Genomic DNA, 23,936 nt, shown 5'->3' with positions numbered 1-23,936 from the left:
TCCTTTCTTAGGAAACTGTGCCATGCTTCAGAGAATACTAAGCTGCTTTCCTGGCTTCTACCCACTTTATTCCAGTAATATTCCTGTGTGTGAAAATGTCTCTCATCACTGCCAAATGTCCCTGAGGGGATAAAAGCACCCTCCATTAAGAACCACTTATCGAAAATGTTGAACTGATGGATTTCACAATTTGCTCCTCCCCAAATTTCTTGATGACTACAGCATTAGATTAACATGATTAATAAAAGGGAATTCCAACACCTGGCTTTAGTCAGGAGGAAGACAAAAAAAACAACAGTAGTTTCATAAAAAATAGTACTACGGGGGCGCCCTGGGTGGCTCAGTGGGTTAAGCCGCTGCCTTCGGCTCAGGTCATGATCTCGGAGTCCTGGGATTGAGCCCCCGCATCGGGCTCTCTGCTCAGCAGGGAGCCTGCTTCCTCCTCTCTCTCTGCCTGCCTCTCTGCCTGCTTGTGATCTCTCTGTCAAATAAAGAAATAAAATCTTTAAAAAAAAAAAATAGTACTACATGTTACAACATGAATGAACCTTGAAATCAGTATGCAGGTAAGAGAAGTCAGTAACAAAAGACCACAAAGTATACAATACCATTTTTTAAGAAATGTCCAGAAGAGGCAAATCTATGGAGACAAAAATAGATTTTAGCAATTGCCTAACACTGGGGTAGTGGTAGTGTGGTGGTGCTGTGTGTGTGCAGGATAGGGAAAATAGGAGTAACAGGGTTTTTTTTGGAGGGTGACAAAATTATTCTAAAACTGGTTGTACTGATGCCAGCACAACTGTCTAAATATACTAAAAACCACTGAATTGGAAATTTTAGATGAGCTAATTATACAGTATATGAACTGTATCTCAAGAAAGCTGTTTAAAAAAAAAAAAGCAATAGTATACAATACAGAATTAGGTTGCACTGACAACTGATTTAAGATTCTGATGCAGAAATCCTTTTGCCCTCCAAGGAATCTCACTGAAATTTTCAAGGCAAACCTCCATCTTCCTAAAGATAATATGAAACCAAAAATCTAGCATTGTTTTAATAAGAACAAAACTGATGACTATCAAAATAAGTCACTGTATCACTTAATTTACTCATTTGTTTCAAATCTAAAAATACTAATACGAAACAAGATTAAAAGACAAAATAGAAGTCTTATTTACTCAAATCAACTTGAGGAAGATGACAGCTGGAATACTGGCAAGTAATACAAAAAGTTTATAAAAAATCTAGCACAGACTTATTTCTGGCAACAAGGAGTATTAGATATTAGAAAGGAAGGAATGAATCCAAACATCCTGGATAATTTTTAAAAAATTATTTTCAAATGACTGAACTAAAAAATAAAAATAAAAAGATAATCCTCAGTTAAAAGATAAAAAAGAAAAAAACTGAACCCTATAAAGGAAGACAAGAAAGAAGATGTTTTTCTTGGTCTTTGGTAGAGACTGAGGAGGGTTATTTCCCTAAGGATTTGCAATAATGTACTACCAGCTTAGAAAAAAATACAAACACATAAATACATAATATACCTACCTTAAATGCAGAAAAAGAGATTCAGAAATACATATATTAAGATGCTAATAGTGATAATATCCAGGCACTGGAACTATGTTTGTATTTTCTCATTTTTTCTATGTTTCTATAGTATACAAGTATCACTTCTAAAATAATATGAAGCTACTTAAAATAAATTAAAGTGGTTCTGGGCTGGTTGCACAAACAAAACAAATTCTCTCTGGAGCAATACATCCTTGGCCCAGACACAAAAGTATTCCCACAGATAAATCCCCTCCCACCCAAAATAAGGTCACAACACACACACACACACACCACTGCCACTGCTACTACCACAACCATGAGAAATAGCAAGCTAAAAACAAAAGGTATATTCAGAACACCACAGATCTGACTTCAGATTTTGGAATTATCAGGCATAAAACTAAAAAAAAAAAAAAAAAAAAAAGTTTTAATTTCTAAAGAAATAATGGAATTAAAAGAATAATAAAACGAAAAAGCAAAGATAAAAAGAATCAAACAGACCTTCTCCGAAAGAAAGATATAATTACTGAGTCAAAAGTTAATCAGTGGTTTAAACAGAAGATCTGACACATCAGAGAGGCAAATTAGCAAACTGGAGAGACAGACCTTAAAAAAATACTCAGAATGCAGCACAAGACTGATAAGGTCTTGAAAGTTTAACAAACAAGGGGGATAGAATGAGAAAGTCTAATAAACATGTAATAGTAATATCTGAAAAATAAAATAGGAAAGAGATTTCAGAAGAGAGTATTAGCAACCAAGAGAGAAAAAGGACAGTCTAACCTAAGAACAAAAATTAGACTAATGGTTGACTTCTCCAGAACAAAAAGGAATCCCAAGATAGAAGAATAAAGTCTGCAAAACACTGAGAGAAAAATAATTGTTAACAAAGAACTGCATACTCAATAAAGCTATCTTTCAAGAACAAGGGTGAAATAAAGGCATTCTCAGACAAATAAACACAGAATTTTACCTTCAAAAAGCCCTCTCTAAATAAACATTTGAAGGATATACTTCATAAGAAAATGATACCAAAGACAGTTCTGAGATACAAAAGAAAATTATGGAGCGGGGGGGAGGAAAATACATAGCTTGATCTAAAGGAACACTGATTCTATTTATTTAACAGTACTTTTAATATCTAATTTATAGGGTCTTAAAAAAAAGAACAAAAAGACAAGAAGGGCTTAAAAAAATCATAAAGGGGAACTGGAGTTAAAGTATTCTAAGATCATCGTGCTATTCCATAAGAGTAAAGATACTAATTTTGGCCTTTGCTATCATAAGAATGGAATGCATAATTTTGAGAGTAGCCTTTAAAAAAACAGAAGGAGGGTGAAAAAGATTTAAACCATTAGAAAAAAAAATATGTGGAAACAAGTACTTATAAATGGTATAATTTTCCATAATAATTAAAAAATTCAAAACTCATTTGCATTTAGTCACATAGCTCTCAAGTGGATAAAGGCAAACTTGACAAATCTACCATCATGGGAGAATCCAACTTTACCTTTCTCAGTAAGTGAGAGATCAAGAGAAAATTAAACAAGCCACAGAAGGTTGAAAAATGCAATTAACAAACCTGTTTGCTCTGACTCTGTACCCAAACAACTGGACAGTACCTATCTTTTTGAAGCACAGATCAAATCTTAATAAAAACTGAAGACATAATAGGTCAAGCCAAGTAATTATTAACAATTTTCAAAAAATTAGCATCATGCAAACCATATTCTTTAACCAAAAATAAAAACCAAAAGAAGTCTGCTTGAAAAATACTTCTTTTAAATAACTCAAGTGGAATAAGAAACCACAACAAAAATAAGAAAATACACAAAAATAAACATTAAAAAAAATACAACATACCAAAATTTGTGTGATGCAGCTATAGTGATTCCTAGAGGTATAGTGATAGCCTGAAGAATGCTCATACTTAAACTCTGAAATATGCATCCAATTTGTTTTAAAAGGGACAATAAAAAGTATATGTTCAGAGTCCAGAGTGCTCACCATAAAAAGTATATGTTTCAAAGACATAATTCAAGTAGCTTAACAAAGTGTTGCATTATTAAAGCTCTCAGAAACTGCAAACTGGTTTTAAAAATTCATAAAATAGAATAATTATTTTTTAAATTACATAATTATGAAGTGCTTGTTTGTATCTTTAATATTACATAAGAAATAAATTAGATCAATACTGCTCTACCTCCAGCAAATAAACCAGTATCTGGCACATAATAAGCATTCAGTATATGTTAATTGAGTGATACTCACCTTTTGTTATTACAGAAAAACATGAATACACAAGCATTTATTAAAATACTAAATAAATTTTTAAAAAAGGATCACTTACCTGGTAATAAAATTTTATCTGTCTCACCAAAATGGAAAGATTATGAATTCTAAGTGAGGCATCATTGTTGACTTTTTTATTTACTCTCTGACTCTCCGATTTAGGATTACTGTAAGAAATTTAAAAAAGATGTTTTAAACTAAAATTATATTGAAATGTACCTATCACCCTACAGATGTCTGAAAAGAACCATAAAATACATTTTTTCTTTAAAAAATTGTGTGTCCACATGCATTAAAGAGACAATCCAAAATGAAGATGATTTTTTTGACATGTGTTCTATGCTTCTAATTAATATAAATGCATTTGATATTTTTAGGACAATGGCAAAGTAAATTTGAAACATAAGTCAGATATTGCCCTTCATTCTCATTTTGTTTCTCTACCTTCCTGGGATAAATAACCTCCTACTTCCTTTGAATATATTTATTTCCATCACCCAAAATAAATCTATTTAAATCAAGAATGTAAAATATGAGCTAATAACCAAGAAATGCTCTATTTTCTCACTGAATAATGAGGACTATATTTGAGCAGGCACTGTCACACAGGAATTAAAGAATGCAGTTATAACATGGGTTAATACTTTAATCTTGGGTAAACTTTACACATTCAATGAAAGCAAATGGTTGAATGATTCTGAGATAGCAGAAACTGAGGAAAAATTGACCATGGTTAAGATTGTGAAATTCAATGACACCAAAAACAAAGACAATATAAACAAAAAGAAAAAAATAAGTGTAACTACATAGAACTAAAAAGCTTCTGCACAGCCAAGAAAACCATCAACAAAATGAAAAGGCAACCTATGGAATGGGAGAAAATATTTTCAAATCATATATCTGATAAAGGGTTAATATCCAAAATATATAAAAAACTCATTCAACTTGACAGCAAAAACCAAACTAATTTTAAAATGGGCAGAGGAGCTGAACATTTTTCTAAAAAATGACCTACAAATGGCCAATAGGTACATGAAAAGGTACTTAAACATCACTAATCAAAAAAACGCAAATCAAATTCATCACCCTCACATCTGTTAAAAGAGCTACATCCAAACATCAAAAACATAAGAGATAACAAATGTTGGCAAGGATGTGGAGAAAAGGAACTCTTCTGCACTATTATTAGGAATGTAATTTGTTGTAACCACTGTAGAGATTCATAAAAAAACTAAAAACAGAGCTACCATATGATCCAGCAACCGAATTTCACAATATATAAGCCAAAGGAAGTGAAACCAGGATCTCGAAAAGATACCTGCAATTCACTGAAGTATTATTTACAATAGCGAACACAGAGAAACAACCTATCAACAGATAAATGCACAAAAAAGATGTGAGATACATACGATATATATTTATACACATATATTAGCGTTATTATTCAGCCATGACAAAGGAGATCCTGCCATTTTCAACATACAAATAGACGTTGAAAACATTTGATAATAAACCAGAGACAAATACTCATTTATTTTCTTTTTAAGAAGAACAGGAAATCCAAGTACAAGTGGTGGCACTAGAACAGAAGGGATGTTGATGCCAGAACATAAGCACGTACAAGCTAGTTCCGCATTAGGGGAAAGTGGCCAGGCTGGAGAAGGACATGGCCAAGTGAAATGGCAGACGTTAAATCAGGATTCCTTATGCAAGGGCTGAACACATAGTATCATAAAGCAAAAATCTCAGCAGTTGTTGCGACACAGTACTGTCTCCTGATTATGACTTTAACTGCCACACCTCCACACAAGAATGCAGAGGAATAAGGAAATTGATACCTATACAATAGAGAAGAGGAACTCAATAGAACCTCTCATTCCTTAATCCTTCCCTTTTTTACCTAATGCTTTTATACTCCTTTATACTTTATACGCCTAATGCCTTCAGTTCCTTTCCCAGACAGATCAGACTGTATGGTGCTTTATTTTAATAATTCTCAAACTTTTAGGCCCCAAACTTTTATTTTTGTGGCTGTACTTATTTTAACAGAATTTAAAACTGAGAAGATTTCACAGCTGTTTACTTATTAACTCATTTTTAAAAATAATAAATTACATGTTTAAAAATATCAAAGTAAAAAGATTAGTGAGAAGAGTAGCATTGTTTTACTATTTTTACACATCACTTTAATACCTAGTTTAAACCTGAAAAACAAGCTTGCTCATCTTTGTTTCTGCATTCATCTATTGTTTGTGGTATTTTGGTTCATGTACATGAAGAAAATTTAGCCTTACCAGAATATGTACTTAGAAGTAGAAAGACCCCATGGAACCCCTGCGAGGATCCTCAAACCATACTCTGAGAATTATTGCTTTACTTCAACTATTCTTTTGCCAGAATTCCCAACATATTGATCCTTTGTCATGTGACCGAACTCTCACAGTCAATCCCCAACACTGCATCAGTTCAGCCATATTCTGTGAGATTGCTCACAACACTGAATGAGAAAATAATACAACCAAAGTAAGTTAAAATATCAAGTAGGAATAGCTAGCATCAAATTTGCCCTCTTGCCATAAAGAGCTAGAAAACTGTACAAACATGAAGTAACAGTTTCAGACTTTGGACAGCAGGTTATAATATTATAATGTTATAATCCCTCAAAAGGTTCTCTTTAGTGAAGCAACGAGGCATTTTCCAGAATGAGGTATTGGGAGGGGTTGCCCAAGCTTCACTGAACTTAAGTACCCAAAACTTAGAGTTCAAAGAAACTAAAGTAACTAAAATTTTCAGAAAAGAATACTAGAGATAGGAAACTATCCTAATATATAAGAGAGCTCCAACTATATGCAGTGAAGAATTTGACTAAATACTAAGTTGGGCATATGTACCCCTAAATTCTACAAGGCTGAGGAGAGGACAACCACAAGAATGCTATAAGCTAAATAACAACCACAGCTCACAAAGTACAGAAAGATATTCAAGTTCTGACCAGCCAGAGTGTAAAAGAGACCTTTACAAACACCCAGAGCATTTAGTAGAGAAACCTCGGAAAATTATCTTAGAAGTAGGAATAATCTAGCAGTTGAGTAAAAACTATTCCGGAACCTCCCCCAAGAAGCTTTAAAAATAAGCTTTCGAGGAGTCAAGATGGCGGAGAAGTAGCAGGCTGAGACTACTTCAGGTAGCGGGAGATCAGCTAAATAGCTTATCTAAAGATTGCAAACACCTACAAATCCAACAGGAGATTGAAGAGAAGAAGAACAGCAATTCTAGAAACAGAAAATCAACCACTATCTGAAAGGTAGGACTGGCGGAGAAGTGAATCCAAAGCGACTGGAAGATAGACCACAGGGGGAGGGGCCGGCTCCCGGCGAGCAGCGGAGCAACGGAGCACAAAATCGGGACTTTTAAAAGTCTGTTCCGCTGAGGGACATCGCTCCAGAGGCTTAACTGGGGTGAAGCCCAGGCGGGGTCAGCGCGGCCTCAGGTCCCGCAGGGTCACAGAAGGATGGGGGTGTCTGAGTGTCGCAGAGCTTACCGGTATTAGAACGGGGAAGCCGGCTACAGAGACAGAGCCGAGGAGGTGAGCTCTAAACTCGGGGTTACCTTGAACCGGTCGCAGGATCGGTCAGCTTGGAGCGCGGCCGGAGGCAGGGTGACCGGAGTCATTGGGCGCTGTTCTCTGAGGGCGCACTGAGGAGTGGGGCCCCGGGCTCTCGGCTCCTCCGGGCCGGAGACGGGGAGGCTGCCATCTTCACACCCGTCCTCCAGAACTCTACGGAAAGTGCTCAGGGAACAAAAGCTCCCAAAAGCAAACCCAGCAAACCCGAGCGGATTACTCAGCCCGGCCCCCGGGTAAGGGCGGTGCAACTCCGCCTGGGGCAAAGACGCTTGAGAATCACTACAACAGGCCCCTCCCCAAGAAGATCAACAAGAAACCCAGCCAGGACCAAGTTCACCTTCCAAGGAGTGCAGTTTCAATACCAAGGAGAGCGGCGGAATTCCAGAGGAGAAGAAAGCAAAGCATGGAACTCATGGCTTTCTCCCCATGATTCTTTAGCCTTGCAGTTAATTTAATTTTTTTTTCTTTTTCAATTTTTTTTCTCTTCTTCTGCTAAATTTTTTTAACTTTTACCGTTTTCTTTTTTTTAACGTTTTTTAAATAGTTTATCTAATATATATATATTTTTTTTCCTTTTTATATTTTTTATCGGCTTACTTTTTTTAATAGTTTTTTTTTTTTCTTTTCCTTCTTCTGAACCCCTTTTTATCCCCTTTCTCCCCCCTCACAATTTGGGATCTCTTCTGATTTGGCTAAAGCATATTTTCCTGGGGTTGTTGCCACCCTTTTAGTATTTTACTTGCTCCTTCATATACTCTTATCTGGACAAAATGACAAGGCGGAAAAATTCACAACAAAAAAAAGAACAAGAAGCAGTACCAAAGGCTAGGGACCTAATCAATCCAGACATTGGTAATATGTCAGATCTAGAGTTCAGAATGACGATTCTCAAGGTTCTACCCGGGCTTGAAAAAGGCATGGAAGATATTAAAACAACCCTCTCGGGAGATATAAAAGCCCTTTCTGGAGAAATAAAAGAAATAAAATCTAACCAAGTGGAAATCAAAAAAGCTATTAATGAGGTGCAATCAAAAATGGAGGCTCTCACTGCTAGGATAAATGAGGCAGAAGAAAGAATTAGCGATATAGAAGACCAAATGACAGAGAATAAAGAAGCTGAGCAAAAGAGGGACAAACAGCTCCTGGACCACGAGGGGAGAATTCGAGAGATAAGTGACACCATAAGACGAAACAACATTAGAATAATTGGGATTCCAGAAGAAGAGGAAACAGAGAGGGGAGCAGAAGGTATGTTGGAGAGAATTATTGGAGAGAATTTCCCCAATATGGCAAAGGGAACAAGCATCAAAATCCAGGAGGTTCAGAGAACCCCCCTCAAAATCAATAAGAATAGGTCCACACCCTGTCACCTAATAGTAAAATTTACAAGTCTTAGTGACAAAGAAAAGATCCTGAAAGCAGCCCGGGAAAAGAAGTCTGTAACGCACAATGGTAAAAATATTAGATTGGCAGCAGACTTATCCACAGAGACCTGGCAGGCCAGAAAGAGCTGGCATGATATATTCAGAGTACTAAATGAGAAAAACATGCAGCCAAGAATACTATATCCAGCTAAGCTATCATTGAAAATAGAAGGAGAGATTAAAAGCTTCCAGGACAAACAAAAACTGAAAGAATTTGCAAATACCAAACCAGCTCTACAGGAAATATTGAAAGGGGTCCTCTAAGCAAAGAGAGACCCTAAAAGTAGTAGATCAGAAAGAACAGAGACAATGTACAATAACAGTCACCTTACAGGCAATACAATGGCACTAAATTCATATCTCTCAATACTTACCTGAATGTTAATGGCTAAATGCCCAATCAAAGACACAGGGTATCAGAATGGATAAAAAAAAACAAAACCCATCTATAGTTGCCTACAAGAAACTCATCTTAAACCCGAAGACACCTCCAGGTTTAAAGTGAGGGGGTGGAAAAGAATTTACCATGCTAATGGACATCAGAGAAAGCAGGAGTGGCAATCCTTATATCAGATCAATTAGATTTAAGCCAAAGGACTATAATAAGGAGATGAAGAAGGACACGATATATCATACTCAAAGGAACTGTCCAACAAGAAGATCTAACAATTTTCAATATCTTGCCCCTAACGTGGGAGCAGCCACTAATAAACCAATTACTAACAAAATCAAAGAAACACATCGACAAGAATACAATAATAGTAGGGGATTTTAACACTCCCCTCACTGAAATGGACAGGTCATCCAAGCAAAAGATCAACAAGGAAATAAAGGCCTTAAATGACACACTGGACCAGATGGACATCACAGATATATTCAGAACATTTCATCCCAAAGCAACAGAATACACATTCTTCTCTAGTGCACATGGAACATTCTCCAGAATAGATCACATTCTTGTTCCTAAATCAAGTCTCAACCGGTATCAAAAGATTGGGATCATTCCCTGCATATTTTCAGACCACAATGCTCTGAAGCTAGAACTCAATAACAAGAGGAAATTTGGAAAGAACCCAAATACATGGAGACTAAACAGCATCCTTCTAAAGAATGAGTGGGTCAACCAGGAAATTAAAGAAGAATTGAAAAAATTCATGGAAACAAATGATAATGAAAACACAACGGTTCAGAATCTGTGGGACACAACAAAGGCAGTCCTGAGAGGAAAATATATAGCAGTACAAGCTTTTCTCAAGAAACAAGAAAGGTCTCAGGTTCACAACCTAACCCTATACCTAAAGGAGCTGGAGAAAGAACAAGAAAGAAACCCTAAACCCAACAGGAGAAGAGAAATCATAAAGATCAGAGCAGAAATCAATGAAATAGAAACCAAAAAAGCAATAGAACAAATCAATGAACCTAGGAGCTGGTTCTTAGAAAGAATTAATTAGATTGATAAACCCCTGGCCAGACTTATCAAAAAGAAAAGAGAAAGGACCCAAATAAATAAAATCATGAATGAAAGAGGAGAGATCACAACGAACACCAAAGAAATACAGACAATTATAAGAACATACTATGAGCAACTCTACGCCAACAAATTTGACAATCTGGAAGAAATGGATGCATTCCTAGAGACATATAAACTACCACAACTGAACCAGGAAGAAATAGAAAACCTGAACAGACCCATAACCAGTAAGGAGATTGAAACAGTCATCAAAAATCTCCAAACAAACAAAAGCCCAGGGCCAGACGGCTTCCCGGGGGGAATTCTACCAAACATTTATAGAAGAACTAATTCCTATTCTCCTGAAACTGTTCCAAAAAATAGAAATGGAAGGAAAACTTCCAAACTCATTTTATGAGGCCAGCATCACCTTGATCCCAAAACCAGACAAGGATCCCATCAAAAAAGAGAACTACAGACCAATATCCTTGATGAACACAGATGCAAAAATTCTCGCCAAAATACTAGCCAATAGGATACAACAGTACATTAAAAGGATCATTCACCACGACCAAGTGGGATTTATTCCAGGGCTGCAAGGTTGGTTCAACATCCGCAAATCAATCAATGTGATACAACACATTAATAAAAGAAAGAACAAGAACCATATGATACTCTCCATAGATGCTGAAAAAGCATTTGACAAAGTACAGCATCCCTTCCTGATCAAAACTCTTCAAAGTGTAGGGATAGAGGGCACATACCTCAATATTATCAAAGCCATCTATGAAAAACCCACCGCAAATATCATTCTCAATGGAGAAAAACTGAAAGCTTTTCCGCTAAGGTCAGGAACACGACAGGGATGTCCGTTATCACCACTGCTATTCAACATAGTACTAGAAGTCCTAGCCTCAGCAATCAGACAACAAAAGGAAATTAAAGGCATCCAAATCGGCAAAGAAGAAGTCAAACTATCACTCTTCGCAGATGATATGATACTATATGTGGAAAACCCAAAAGACTCCACTCCAAAACTGCTAGAACTTGTACAGGAATTCAGTAAAGTGTCAGGATATAAAATCAATGCACAGAAATCAGTTGCATTTCTCTACACCAACAACAAGACAGGAGAAAGAGAAATTAAGGAGTCCATCCCATTTACAATTGCACCCAAAAGTATAAGATACCTAGGAATAAACCTAACCAAAGAGACTAAGAATCTATACTCAGAAAACTATAAAGTACTCATGAAAGAAATTGAGGAAGACACAAAGAAATGGAAAAATGTTCCATGCTCCTGGATTGGAAGAATAAATATTGTGAAAATGTCTATGCTACCTAAAGCAATCTACACATTTAATGCAATTCCTATCAAAGTACCATCCATTTTTTTCAAAGAAATGGAACAAATAATCCTAAAATTTATATGGAACCAGAAAAGACCTCGAATAGCCAAAGGAATATTGAAAAAGAAAGCCAAAGTTGGTGGCATCACAATTCCGGACTTCAAGCTCTATTACAAAGCTGTCATCATCAAGACAGCATGGTACTGGCACAAAAACAGACACATAGATCAATGGAACAGAATAGAGAGCCCAGAAATAGACCCTCAACTCTATGGTCAACTCATCTTCGACAAAGCAGGAAAGAATGCCCAATGGAAAAAAGACAGCCTCTTCAATAAATGGTGTTGGGAAAATTGGACAGCCACATGCAGAAAAATGAAATTGGATCATTTCCTTACACCACACACGAAAATAGACTCAAAATGGATGAAGGATCTCAATGTGAGAAAGGAATCTATCAAAATCCTTGAGGAGAACACAGGCAGCAACCTCTTCGACCTCAGCCGCAGCAACATCTTCCTAGGAATATCGCCAAAGGCAAGGGAAGCAAGGGCAAAAATGAACTATTGGGATTTTATCAAGATCAAAAGCTTTTGCACAGCAAAGGAAACAGTGAACAAAACCAAAAGACAACTGACAGAATGGGAGAAGATATTTGCAAATGACATATCAGATAAAGGGCTAGTGTCCAAAATCTATAAAGAACTTAGTAAACTCAACACCCAAAGAACAAATAATCCAATCAAGAAATGGGCAGAGGACATGAACAGACGTTTCTGCAAAGAAGACATCCAGATGGCCAACAGACACATGAAAAAGTGCTCCATATCACTCGGCATCAGGGAAATACAAATCAAAACCACAATGAGATATCACCTCACACCAGTCAGAATGGCTAAAATTAACAAGTCAGGAAATGACAGATGCTGGCGAGGATGCGGAGAAAGGGGAACCCTCCTACACTGTTGGTGGGAATGCAAGCTGGTGCAACCGCTCTGGAAAACAGCATGGAGATTCCTCAAAATGTTGAAAATAGAACTACCCTATGACCCAGCAATTGCACTGCTGGGTATTTACCCTAAAGATACAAACGTAGTGATCTGAAGGGGCACGTGCACCCGAATGTTTATAGCAGCAATGTCTACAATAGCCAAACTATGGAAAGAACCTAGATGTCCATCAACAGACGAATGGATAAAGAAGATGTGGTATATATACACAATGGAATACTATGCAGCCATCAAAAGAAATGAAATCCTGCCATTTGCGACGACGTGGATGGAACTAGAGGGTATCATGCTTAGCGAAATAAGTCAATTGGAGAAAGACAACTATCATATGATCTCCCTGATATGAGGGAGAGGAGATGCAACATGGGGGGTTAAGGGGATAGAAGAAGAATAAATGAAACAAGATGGGATTGGGAGGGAGACAAACCATAAGTGACTCTTAATCTCACAAAACAAACTGAGGGTTGATGGGGGGAGGGGGGGTTGGGAGGGGGGGGGTGGGGTTATGGATGTTGGGGAGGGTATGTGCTATGGTGAGTGCTGTGTGTAAACACAGTGTGTAAAAAGTGTGTAAGTGTGTAAACCTGGCAATTCGCAGACCTGTACCCCTCGGGATAAAAATATATGTTTATAAAAAATAAAATTTAATGAAAAAACTAAAAAAAAAAAAAATAAGCTTTCAAAGGATCAAGTTAATTACAAGCAACTTGAAAACATGCCAAAACAAAATTCATCACTCCTGAAAGGATAAGATCCAGACACATCACAATGTAATAACCAAAATGTCCACTATACAATCAAAAATTACTAGACATGTAAAGAAGGGGGGTGGAAAAAAAAAAAGTGATTTGTGACCAGGAAAGAAAAATGCAAAGTCAAAAGAAACAGTCCCAGAAATTAAAGAGATCACGGGAAGAGCAGACAAGAACTTATAAAAAGCCATTATAAATATAGCGACCCCTTGAATGACATGGGATTAGAAGTACTGACCACTTGCATGGCCAAAAATCTACAAAGAAATTTTGATTTTCCCAAAACTTTACTAATAGCTTACTGTTGCTCAGAGCCTTACCAATAACATAAAGTCTACTAATACATATTTTTATATGTATATATACTGTATTCTTATAACAAAGTAAACTAGAGAGAAAAAATTAAGAAAATTATAAGAGAAAAATATATTTATAGTACTATACTGTATTTATTACAAATATCTGTGTGTAAGTGGATCCATGCAGTTCAAACCTGTTATTCAAACCTATATATTCAACTATACAGTAAAGGACTTAAAAGAAAACATGAGCATTATGTGAGGAGAAAAGGAAACTGTAAAAAAAAAAAAAAAACAACCCAAATGGAACTTTGAAAGCTAAAAATTACATATCTGAAATGATAAATTCACTGCATGGGCTTAACAGTAGATAGGAAACTGTTAACAAAAGATTAGTGAACTTGAAGACACAATAAAAAAATCAAAAACAGAGGGGAAAAAAAATAAACCAGCTGAAAAGTACAGAGTTTAAGTGATTTATGGGGCAATATCAAACTTACAGAAAAGTTGCATGGACAAGTAGACTTTTTTCCAAACCTCTTGAGAGTAAGTTGCTGTCCTGATATCCAATAACCCCCCCAAATTTTAGTGCTTATGTTCTACACATATAATTATTAAAATCAGTAAATTAACAATAATATTTTCCTACCATCCAATCTTTAGAACCCATTCAAGTCTATTATTCCCAGATAATAAATGGATATCCTTTATAAGAAAAGGATCTAATTCAGAATCACACTTGTCATTCAGTAGTCTGAATTTTCATCTTTACTTTCTTTCAGTTTGGAATAGCTTCTGTCTTTCCTTGAATTTCATGACCTAGGCATTTTAAAAGGTTAAACCAGTTATTCATAGAATGTCCTTCACTTGGGTTTAACTAATTAGACTGTGTCTGACTCATAACGAAGTTCAGGTTATGTATCTTTAACAGCAAAAACACAGAAGAGATGTTGTGCTCTTCTCAGTACATCCTAAGAGATGGTGCATGATTTCATTTTGTCTCATTACTGAGGACACTCCCTTTTATCACTTGATTAAACTGGTAACTGCCAGTTTCCTCCATGATAGTTATTTTTCTTTTGTCATTATTAAGTATTTTGTGAAGACATACTCAGTAACTATGTCAATAATCTGATCAATTTATTTATAACAATACACACTCATGATTCCCTATAATATTCAATGGATCATAGTCTATTACTATAATTACTTTGATAAAAAATTGTAGATTATCTTTTCATTTTGTTGTTTCTTTTACTGTGCATAAATTTTTACTTTGATGCAATCTATTTGTCTAATTTTGCTTTTGTTGCCTGGGTTTTTGGAATCACATCCATCATGAAGCTCTTCAAAACTAATTTATAGTTTTCTCTGGCAAGAATTATTACATATATGCTTATTAAATGCCTCCTAGTTTTTGCCATTAGAATGAATGTAATATTTTAAAAATATTTTTACTAATAAGTTATTACTAATATATGAGTGCTATCAATTTTTGTGCATTCCTATCATCTTTGGAAACCTTGCTAAACTTTCTTATTCTCATAGGTTGTCTGTTGGTGATTTTGGAGGTTGTCTTGAATATAATTTGTAGTTTTTCCAAACTGATAATCAATTTTCCTAACACCAATTACTAAAGACCTTATTTCTCACTGATCTCTATGACATATTAGATCCCCATGAAGTGTGGGCCTACTTTTGGAGTCTGTTGTATTCCATTGGCCCAATTTTCTATTCCTGTCTTTAAGAACTTTTTTATATTACTATAGGTTTATTATCATAATTCAACTAGAGCAAGCCCCTCTCTTTTGTTTTTAAATTGTCCTGATTACTGCTCTTTTCTCTGAATTTAGGCTCTTTATAAGGTTCTAGGAAAAACCTGGTTGAGAATTATTAGGATCTTATTAATAATAATTATTTGAAAAGACTGTTATTTGCATTGGTAAAATTTTTTAATTTCCCCACAAAGATCTCATACTTCTAAGTAATTTTTTTTCTTACTGGGTTTTTGTTGGAGAAATGAGTTTTTCTATTATATTGTGTATTTTGTCACAATACAGTGTATAACAGGAAAACTGTAGCTATTGTGGATTTCACTTGTGATTAATCACCTTCCAGATTTATTTATTTAGTTCATTTTCTTGGTTTTCCAGTAAAAGAATGCTTTTATCAACAGCAAATAACAATTATCTCCTCTTCTCCAATCTGACACCTCATTTCTATTTCTTTACTTACTGCATCAACAAATAATGAAGATATTCATTCATTCCTTATCTTGTTCTCAAATTTAATAAAACGGCTTTTAATGTTTCACCCTTTATGTATAATGTTTGCTGTAATTTTTTGATATATACCTTCTTTCAAGTTAAGTTCCCTCCTATTCTTTTTTTTTTTTTTTAAAGATTTTATTTATTTATCTGACAGAGAGAAATCACAAGTAAGCAGAGAGGCAGGCAGAGAGAGAGGAGGAAGCAGGCTCCCTGCTGAGCAGAAAGCCCGATGTGGGGCTCGAACCCAGGACCTGGGATCATGACCTGAGCTGAAGGCAGCGGCTTAACCCACTGAGCCACCCAGGCGCCCCAATTCCCTCCTATTCTTTATTCAATATCTGAATGGGTGCTGAATTTTACCCAATTTTTCCGACATCTATTCCCATGTGATTCTTCTTCTTTAATATGTTAATGTAGTCAGTTACATTGTTACATCATCTAACACTGAGTCATCCTCACATTAATTGTACAGACTGATTAAATAGTATAAAAACCATTCCCTCGGGGTGCCTGGGTGGCTCAGTGGGTTGAGCCGCTGCCTTCGGCTCAGGTCATGATCTCAGGGTCCTGGGATCGAGTCCCGCATCAGGCTCTCTGCTCAGCAGGGAGCCTGCTTCCCTCTCTCTCTCTGCCTGCCTCTCTGTCTACTTGTGATCTCTGTCTGTCAAATAAATAAAATCTTTAAAAAAATAATAATAAAATAAAATAAAAACCATTCCCTCTTTTTGGTACATAGACATTCTGATATTTAATTATCTTCATGCCTCTCACTTTCTCACCTGACTATAAGTACCATGACAGCAGAAATCATGTCTTATTCACATTTTTTTTTAGATTTTATTTATTTATTTGACAGAGATCACAAGTAGGCGAGAGAGGGAGAAGCAGGCTCCCTGCTGAGAAGAGAGCCCAACGTGGGGCTCGATTCCAGGGCCCTGAGATCATTGATCCAGGCCGAAGGCAGAGGCTTAACCCTCTGAACCACCCAGGCACCCCCTTATTCACATTTTTAATCTCTAAAAATTAGTATATATCCTAACAACGTTGTTTGAATAAATAAAAATAAGTAATCGACTAAGCAGTGTTTCAAAAATGGCTGCTTCCTAATAAGAGTTATGAGATGACATTCTCCAAGCTAACAACTCATTTGGCAGCCCAGAATAGAGACCCCCCCCCATGAAGGTTCATGTCCCAAAGATCAGCTGAATAACAGAGTCCTAACCTACAATTTGAGATATACAGAACAAGGAATAATAGTAGTAAGAAAGACAAGCCCAATCTGACCTGTGACTGATTTATGCTTAGTGCAAGGGAATTAAGGAGTAGCCCAAGGCAAATGAGTATAACTGGAGAAGTGGGCCTCCAAGGTAAAAGCACCAACCAGAACCAGTTACTTAAAAAAAAAGGAGACTGGGGCGCCTGGGTGGCTCAGTGGATTGAGCCGCTGCCTTCGGCTCAGGTCATGATCTCAGTGTCTTGGGATCGAGCCCCGCGTCGGGCTCTTTGCTCAGCGGGGAGCCTGCTTCTCTCTCTCTCTGTCTGACTCTCTGCCTACTTGTGATCTCTCTCTCTGTCAAATAAATAAATAAATAAATAAATAATCTTTAAAAAAAAAAAAGGAGACTGTATTGCAGAAGTCAGATTATGTGTGATGGCAAACAGGGACAAACAGCAGCATGGGCAGGAAGTCATGGTTAAAAACACAGAATGCTGAAGGGAAAATCCTGTTTTTTATAATCAACTCTGATACATTTAGTAAGTTAAAGACTCACTGAGTACCTACTGTGGCCATCTTACTTAATGTATAAAAGCATAATTTAGTCAATCTACCATTGTGGAGAAAAGTATACAGATAATTGTAATTGGGAGAGGAGAGTAAGAACAACTATAGTAACAAAAATGTTAGGTAAACCTACAATTACGTAAATGTCACTTGTAATCATAGAGAGTCAGTAAATATCTCTCTAGCTTTCTTCTTCTTATTTTTATTTTCCTTGTTCTGTATTTGAATCCCCTTACCTACCTCTTACCTGTGACTGCCTCCTAGTCATACACTGATAATAGACCTGAAAAGTCTTTTTTATTTTAATAAACCCAGGCTTTTAATTCTGACAACAAGTATTTAAGAAAGATTTCAATATTGGGATGCCTGGGTGGCTAAGTCAGTTAAGCATCTGTCTTCGGCTCAGGTCATGATCCCAGGGTCTTAGGATCCAGTCCTGCATCAGGCTCCTTGGTTGGCAGGGAGCCCGCTAGCCTGCTTCTCCTTCTGCCTGCTCTGCCTGCCACCTCCTCTTCTTGTGCTCTCTCTGTGACAAATAAATAAATAAAATCTTTTAAAAAAGAAAAAAGGAAGATTTCAATATTACTACTAAAGGTATATATGGGGTGCTAGGTGGCTCAGATGTTTAAGCATCTGCCTTCAGCTCAGGTCGTGATCTCCAGGTCCTGGGATTGAGCCCTGCATGAGGGGAGTCATCTTCTCCCACTCCCTCTGCCTCTCCCCTGCTAGTGTTCTCTGTCTCTCAAATGAATAAGTAAAATCTTTAAATAAATAAATACACACACACACACACACACACACACACACACCTATATATATACTGTACAAATTTATAATGCGAACCCATTATTACATGACAATATATAATCTAGATTATACTTTGAAATGGATGCATGATAATCTAATAAACACGAGTGATTTCACTTCCACTTTAACAAATTTTATAATGTAAATATTACCTTTGTCCCTGACAGTTGTTACTACATTTCTCTGCATTCTTTAAGTTGATATATTTATTAAAGTTTTAAAGGTTCTTTTAAAAATTTTTATGCCCAACATTCCTCACATGGTATTTCAAAATATATTCAGTTGCCAGAAAAGCCTTTGGCCTTCTTTGTATAAAGCTCTTCTAAGAATTAGCAAGTTTTAAGAATTTATAATTTTGGTTTGCTCCAAATCTTTTAAGAACTTTTTGTAAAGAAAATTTTGTTTATAAGTTTAATATTTTTAGCCTTTCAGAGTCCTTGAAACAAGACAATCTTAAATATAAAAAGAGAATAGTTTAGTTTTTATATACTAGGGATATCAGAAGAAATTATTTTAGCAATCTGGGAAGAATTAAAAAATGCAACTTAGAAAAGCAAGAGACAGTATTTTGAAAAATTTGCAGAAAAGTACTTTAACACTGAAATTAACCTCACATTCAACCGGGATTATTAAAGATAGGGGAATGAAAGTTTCCTGCATCTGTTTATAAAACTGTGGTGCTTTGTGTTTACAAATCTTTGCTTTGAGTACATGGGATTTGAGGAGATTTCTATGATCTAGTAGACTCATTTGGAAATCCAATAGAAAAGTGTAGTTCTTTGGTAGAACAGACTGATACTTGGTATTCAAAGTCTCAGTTTTAGTTTCTAATCCACACTGTACCTACCGAGAGTTATTTTAGTATACAAACAGACCTGGATAGTTCCTACTTGTTTACAATCTGAATAATCCATCACAGCCTATCCATAAACTTTTCAGACTTGGGAGACCAGGATTACTGCTAAGCACTTTAAGCATGGACCTAGACAGCAATAAACTTTCAATTACAAGGCTTGGGTTTCTCATTTGATTCATGCCTAATTTGAGTTAGGGTCATAATGACATATGTTAGGATCAGGGAAAACAGGCCCTTTCACCCCAAGAATGCAATCTCTTTACGTCAGAGTTATGGACTACCCTCAGATGAAACTGCCTGAAAAGTCCTAATCTCCACTCCGATGAAAGATAGCTGATTCCTTAAGGATAGACTTACTGAAAATTAAGTACACCAAGAAAATTAGTAACTTCAGAAAAAAGTTTTTTTTTTTAAAGAAAAGTTTAGGTTCTGCAGAAAACATTATACAGTTATATTAATGTGAATCCCGATTGTTGATTTAACTAAACTTGTAATAAATATATTAGAAGGACAGGATAAGAAGATACAGAAATGGCCAAAGAAAAAAATGCTAAAATCTCATCTACCATTATCCAGAAGTCAAGAGACAGTATCTCTAAAAGGGATAAATTAAGAAATACAAGGATGGGCACATTATCACTATAAATGGCACTAAATGACATTAGAAATTGCTTTTTAAAAGTTAAGTTTTTACTCTAAGAAACAGAACTGAGAGGTAAGTTAGGGCAGGGATTACCATTTCACTATTAACCTTTTATTTATTTATTTATTTTAGAGATTTTATTTACTTGAGAGAGCAAGTGAGCAAGGCAGGTACTAGTTGGGTGGGGAGAGGGCAAAAGGATAGGGAGGAACACTCCCTGCTGAGCAGGGAGCCAGAGAACTAGGGGCTCCAGTCCAAGACCCTGAGATGAGGACCTGAGTCAAGGCAGATGCTTAATTCACACAGCCACCCAGGGACCCCCACTATGAACCTTTTAATACTAGCTAATCTTTTAACTATGTAAAACATTTTTAAAGAGAGTAAAGACACCCACAGAAAAAAACAGTTTCATGAAGACTGTCCATTTTATTTACTTCTAGGAAAAAAGATAAGTAATTGAATCTGTTACTTAGCTGAAGCACATTTAATGAGACTATACATGTAGGATTCAGTGCAAGAGATTCAGAGTCATAAAATATTTATCAGACTATGAATAAACTTAAGAAAATAAAACAATATAAAAAATTTCATCTGTAAAAGGTATGCATTCCCTGTAAAGACAGAAAGCACTACATTCCTGCCTGTATTTTAAGGCGCTTTTTAAAATTCTTACAATAAAAGTCACAGTACAGTAATTTAAACAAACGGGGTATAGTATGAATCCAGAATTCTCTAAAAAGAAATTATAGTCTATTAAATATTATAAATATTGTCTTTCCTTCATGTCTACTACTTAAAATGCTAAACAAAGATTAATTCAGAATATAGAGTCATGATTAATACAGTTTTGATTAAACTCTTTTTGAAAGCATTTTTTTTTAGAATTTATCTTTGGAAAGACCTTTTCCTAAAATAAAAGTTGAACTATTGAATGATACTCATATGAAATGGGGGCAAGTAACTTTCTATTCATACATAGCTATTTCCAAGCCAACATAATCCCAGATCAACCATCTCCTTTTATAAGATGAAAACTGAGAAATGCTTTAGAGGCAAATAGCCTAGCAATATAGTTCAAATCTGTCCAGCCAGAAGTTAAATGTAACATGGCAGTAAAAGAGGGCCTCCAGCAATTTCACATTTATAAAATGACCTACATATGACAAGATGCATTAATTTCAATAAGCAGGCAATAGTATTATCTACCACTGTATACAATAATTTTTAAATTAGGGTAAAAGATGAAGAGAAAGTTAGTTAACACTAACATTCGAAGATTTGGTCCTTGTATAACCAAGGACTATGTCTTTACTTATTCATTGACTAATATCTATGAGAAACAGAAATCTGATAGTTTTAATGGCTTTATGCTCTTCTACCCAGACTGCAAGCCTATTATGTGTCCTCCTGGACCATCTGTTTAGTGTTGTTCCTTAACAACTACATGTGTTCATGTTTTTGATCATGCCATTCTAATATAAAACTAGTTGTAACAGATTTTTAAAAAATTTTTAAGACATTTTATATGGTAACATATAACTACACAACATTTCCATGTCACTATGAAACATTTCAAAGTATTTGCATATCTAACTTCAAAAGTGCATATACCATAATGACTGCTTTATGAAAAATAATTAACTGGGTAAGCATCATTACCATATAGGGTCATCCAAATAGTAAGCTGTCTCAGCCTTGAGTATATCAGGGAAATAAGTGGTTTTTAAAAAAGTATCCCTTCACTTTAATTTCTTTCCCTCCTCAAATAAAAAATGAAACCTAGTATTAATACAATCTTGTATATATCTATAGGATATTTTCAGATATATTAACTAATTTGAACTTTACAAAGACTGAGCAGTCATTTTTGGAGAGGTATGTAACACATAATTACCAGACAGAGATCTACACACTGTCTTCCTTCATGTGCTTTCTCATAATTTTAGATATGTTAAGTTACCTCTTCAAAAGTTGAAAAATATCTATGACATTTTCTGGTTTGCCCATGACTGAGCTAGCAGGACAGCATTATACTCACTGATTTAACAAAGAGAACTAATGTTTTAATTTAAAAATTGCAAATGGACACAAAAAGAACAAAAATCCAATACTATACATGTATTTAACTTTGATTTTATCTGAGTTGGATAAAATGACTGAGTATCTATCTAAAATTACTTCTTATATTGAGCCACATAAGCCCTTCAAACATTAAGCTAGCAGTTTTCCAACTTTTCAGTTTGAGAACCCCTTTTTATCTACTTTTAAACATTATTGAGGAGTCTAAAGAGCTTTTGTTTAGATAAGTTGTATCTATATATTTACTATGTTAGAAATTAAAATTAAGAACCCAGCAAAAATAACAAACTCATTGTATGTTAACACAAAGAGCATATTTATGATAATTATCTTTTCCAAAAACAGAAAAAATTCTTTTACAACTTTGTAAACCTCTTTAGTGTTTAGCTTAGTAGAAAACATGTAGATTCTTAAATCTGCTTCTGCATTCAATGTGTTGTGACATATTATTTTGTTCAAAATCTTTGAAGAAAATTGACCTCTCACAAATACACAGAATATTTTAACAGCGAGCCCTTTCAGATAATTACTGATATTCTTCTTTGGTACTACCACACTTCAGTAGAGTAGTACTTTATTAAAGGCTGGTTGCAATATAGAATCTGAAATGCTATCAGTGAATTCTTGTTGTTAAACATTAAAATCCATTGATCTATCTGGCATGTTGAATACATGTTTTACATGTGTGTGATTTCTTATTATGAATGGCCATTTTGAAAATATTTGTTCACTGAGTTATATAGATTTTCCAAACACTGAACATTTTATTATTCAATATAAAAAATCACCTTGATTAATATCACCTCCAATCTCAGCAGAAGTGTCTTTAAAATGTTGAGAAGTTACCAAGCTCATGTTTTCTGTAAATCAAATTTTATCACAGACAACACAATCAGTTGTTATCCTTAAAATGGCTGGCAGGCTCACTTTGTTCATTTTTGAAAAAAATGTCTGCCCAATAATCAAGCCTGAATAATAAGTTTGTAACTCATTTTTTCAAATAAAAACAAAATAGAGACTTGTTCAGCTTGCAACTCAAGAAAAAAATTATAAGTACTCTTCCTTGAGATAATCATCACATTTTATTATGCAACAGAAGTGTTTTATACATACTTCCCATTTTGTCCTACAGAATATTACAAACAAATATACACAAGGATCAGGACTCAATACAATAACTTCTACTGCTTCACCAAGAACAATTTTAAAGTGAAACTTGATTTCTTTTTAGCTCTAAGTGCACAGTGTGAAGAATAAATGACTATCAGTACAACTTGGTACCACTCCTTGATTCATGCTAAGGTGTCAGCGGTTTTACCTGTCTTTGCTTTTGCACCATCATTTTCTTTTTTCAGAACAGGCAAAAAAGGCAGATGACATCTTAATATTATATAAAAATAATTCTGGGGCGCCTGGGTGGCTCAGTGGGTTAAGCCGCTGCCTTCGGCTCAGGTCATGATCCCAGGTCCTGGGTTCGAGCCCCACGTCAGGCTTTCTGCTCAGCAGGGAGCCTGCTTCCTCCTCTCTCTCTGCCTGCCTCTCTGCCTACCTGTGATTTCTCTCTGTCAAATAAATAAATAAAATCTTAAAAAATAAAAAATAAAAAAAATAAAAATAAAAATAATTCTGACCTCACAGACTAGCAGGGGTCCATTAGGTCTCACTTTAAGATCCACTGTATCAGGCAAATCAATTCCTGTTCTAGGTATGGAGACCTGAGGACTTGGTATTATGGCTAAT

At 35.5% G+C, this 23,936-nt stretch overlaps 1 protein-coding gene across 6 annotated transcripts in view; it reads right to left on the bottom strand.

Moving 5' to 3' along the window:
- CCDC88A (coiled-coil domain containing 88A) overlaps window positions 1-23,936 on the bottom strand; it is a 132,090-nt gene that overhangs the window by 89,762 nt on the left and 18,392 nt on the right. For all 6 annotated transcript variants that reach the window (XM_047744249.1, XM_047744243.1, XM_047744250.1 and 3 more), the window contains exon 3: window positions 3,908-4,016. In XM_047744249.1, coding sequence (XP_047600205.1) covers window positions 3,908-4,016 — 109 coding nt within the window. The remainder of the gene's footprint in view (window positions 1-3,907; window positions 4,017-23,936) is intronic.

This window comes from Lutra lutra, chromosome 9 (genome assembly GCF_902655055.1).
Source record: "Lutra lutra chromosome 9, mLutLut1.2, whole genome shotgun sequence".
In the NCBI taxonomy this organism is placed as follows: domain Eukaryota; kingdom Metazoa; phylum Chordata; class Mammalia; order Carnivora; family Mustelidae; genus Lutra; species Lutra lutra.
The sequence above is the reverse complement of the archived record's forward strand: the minus strand, read 5'-3'. Positions and strand labels throughout refer to the sequence as shown.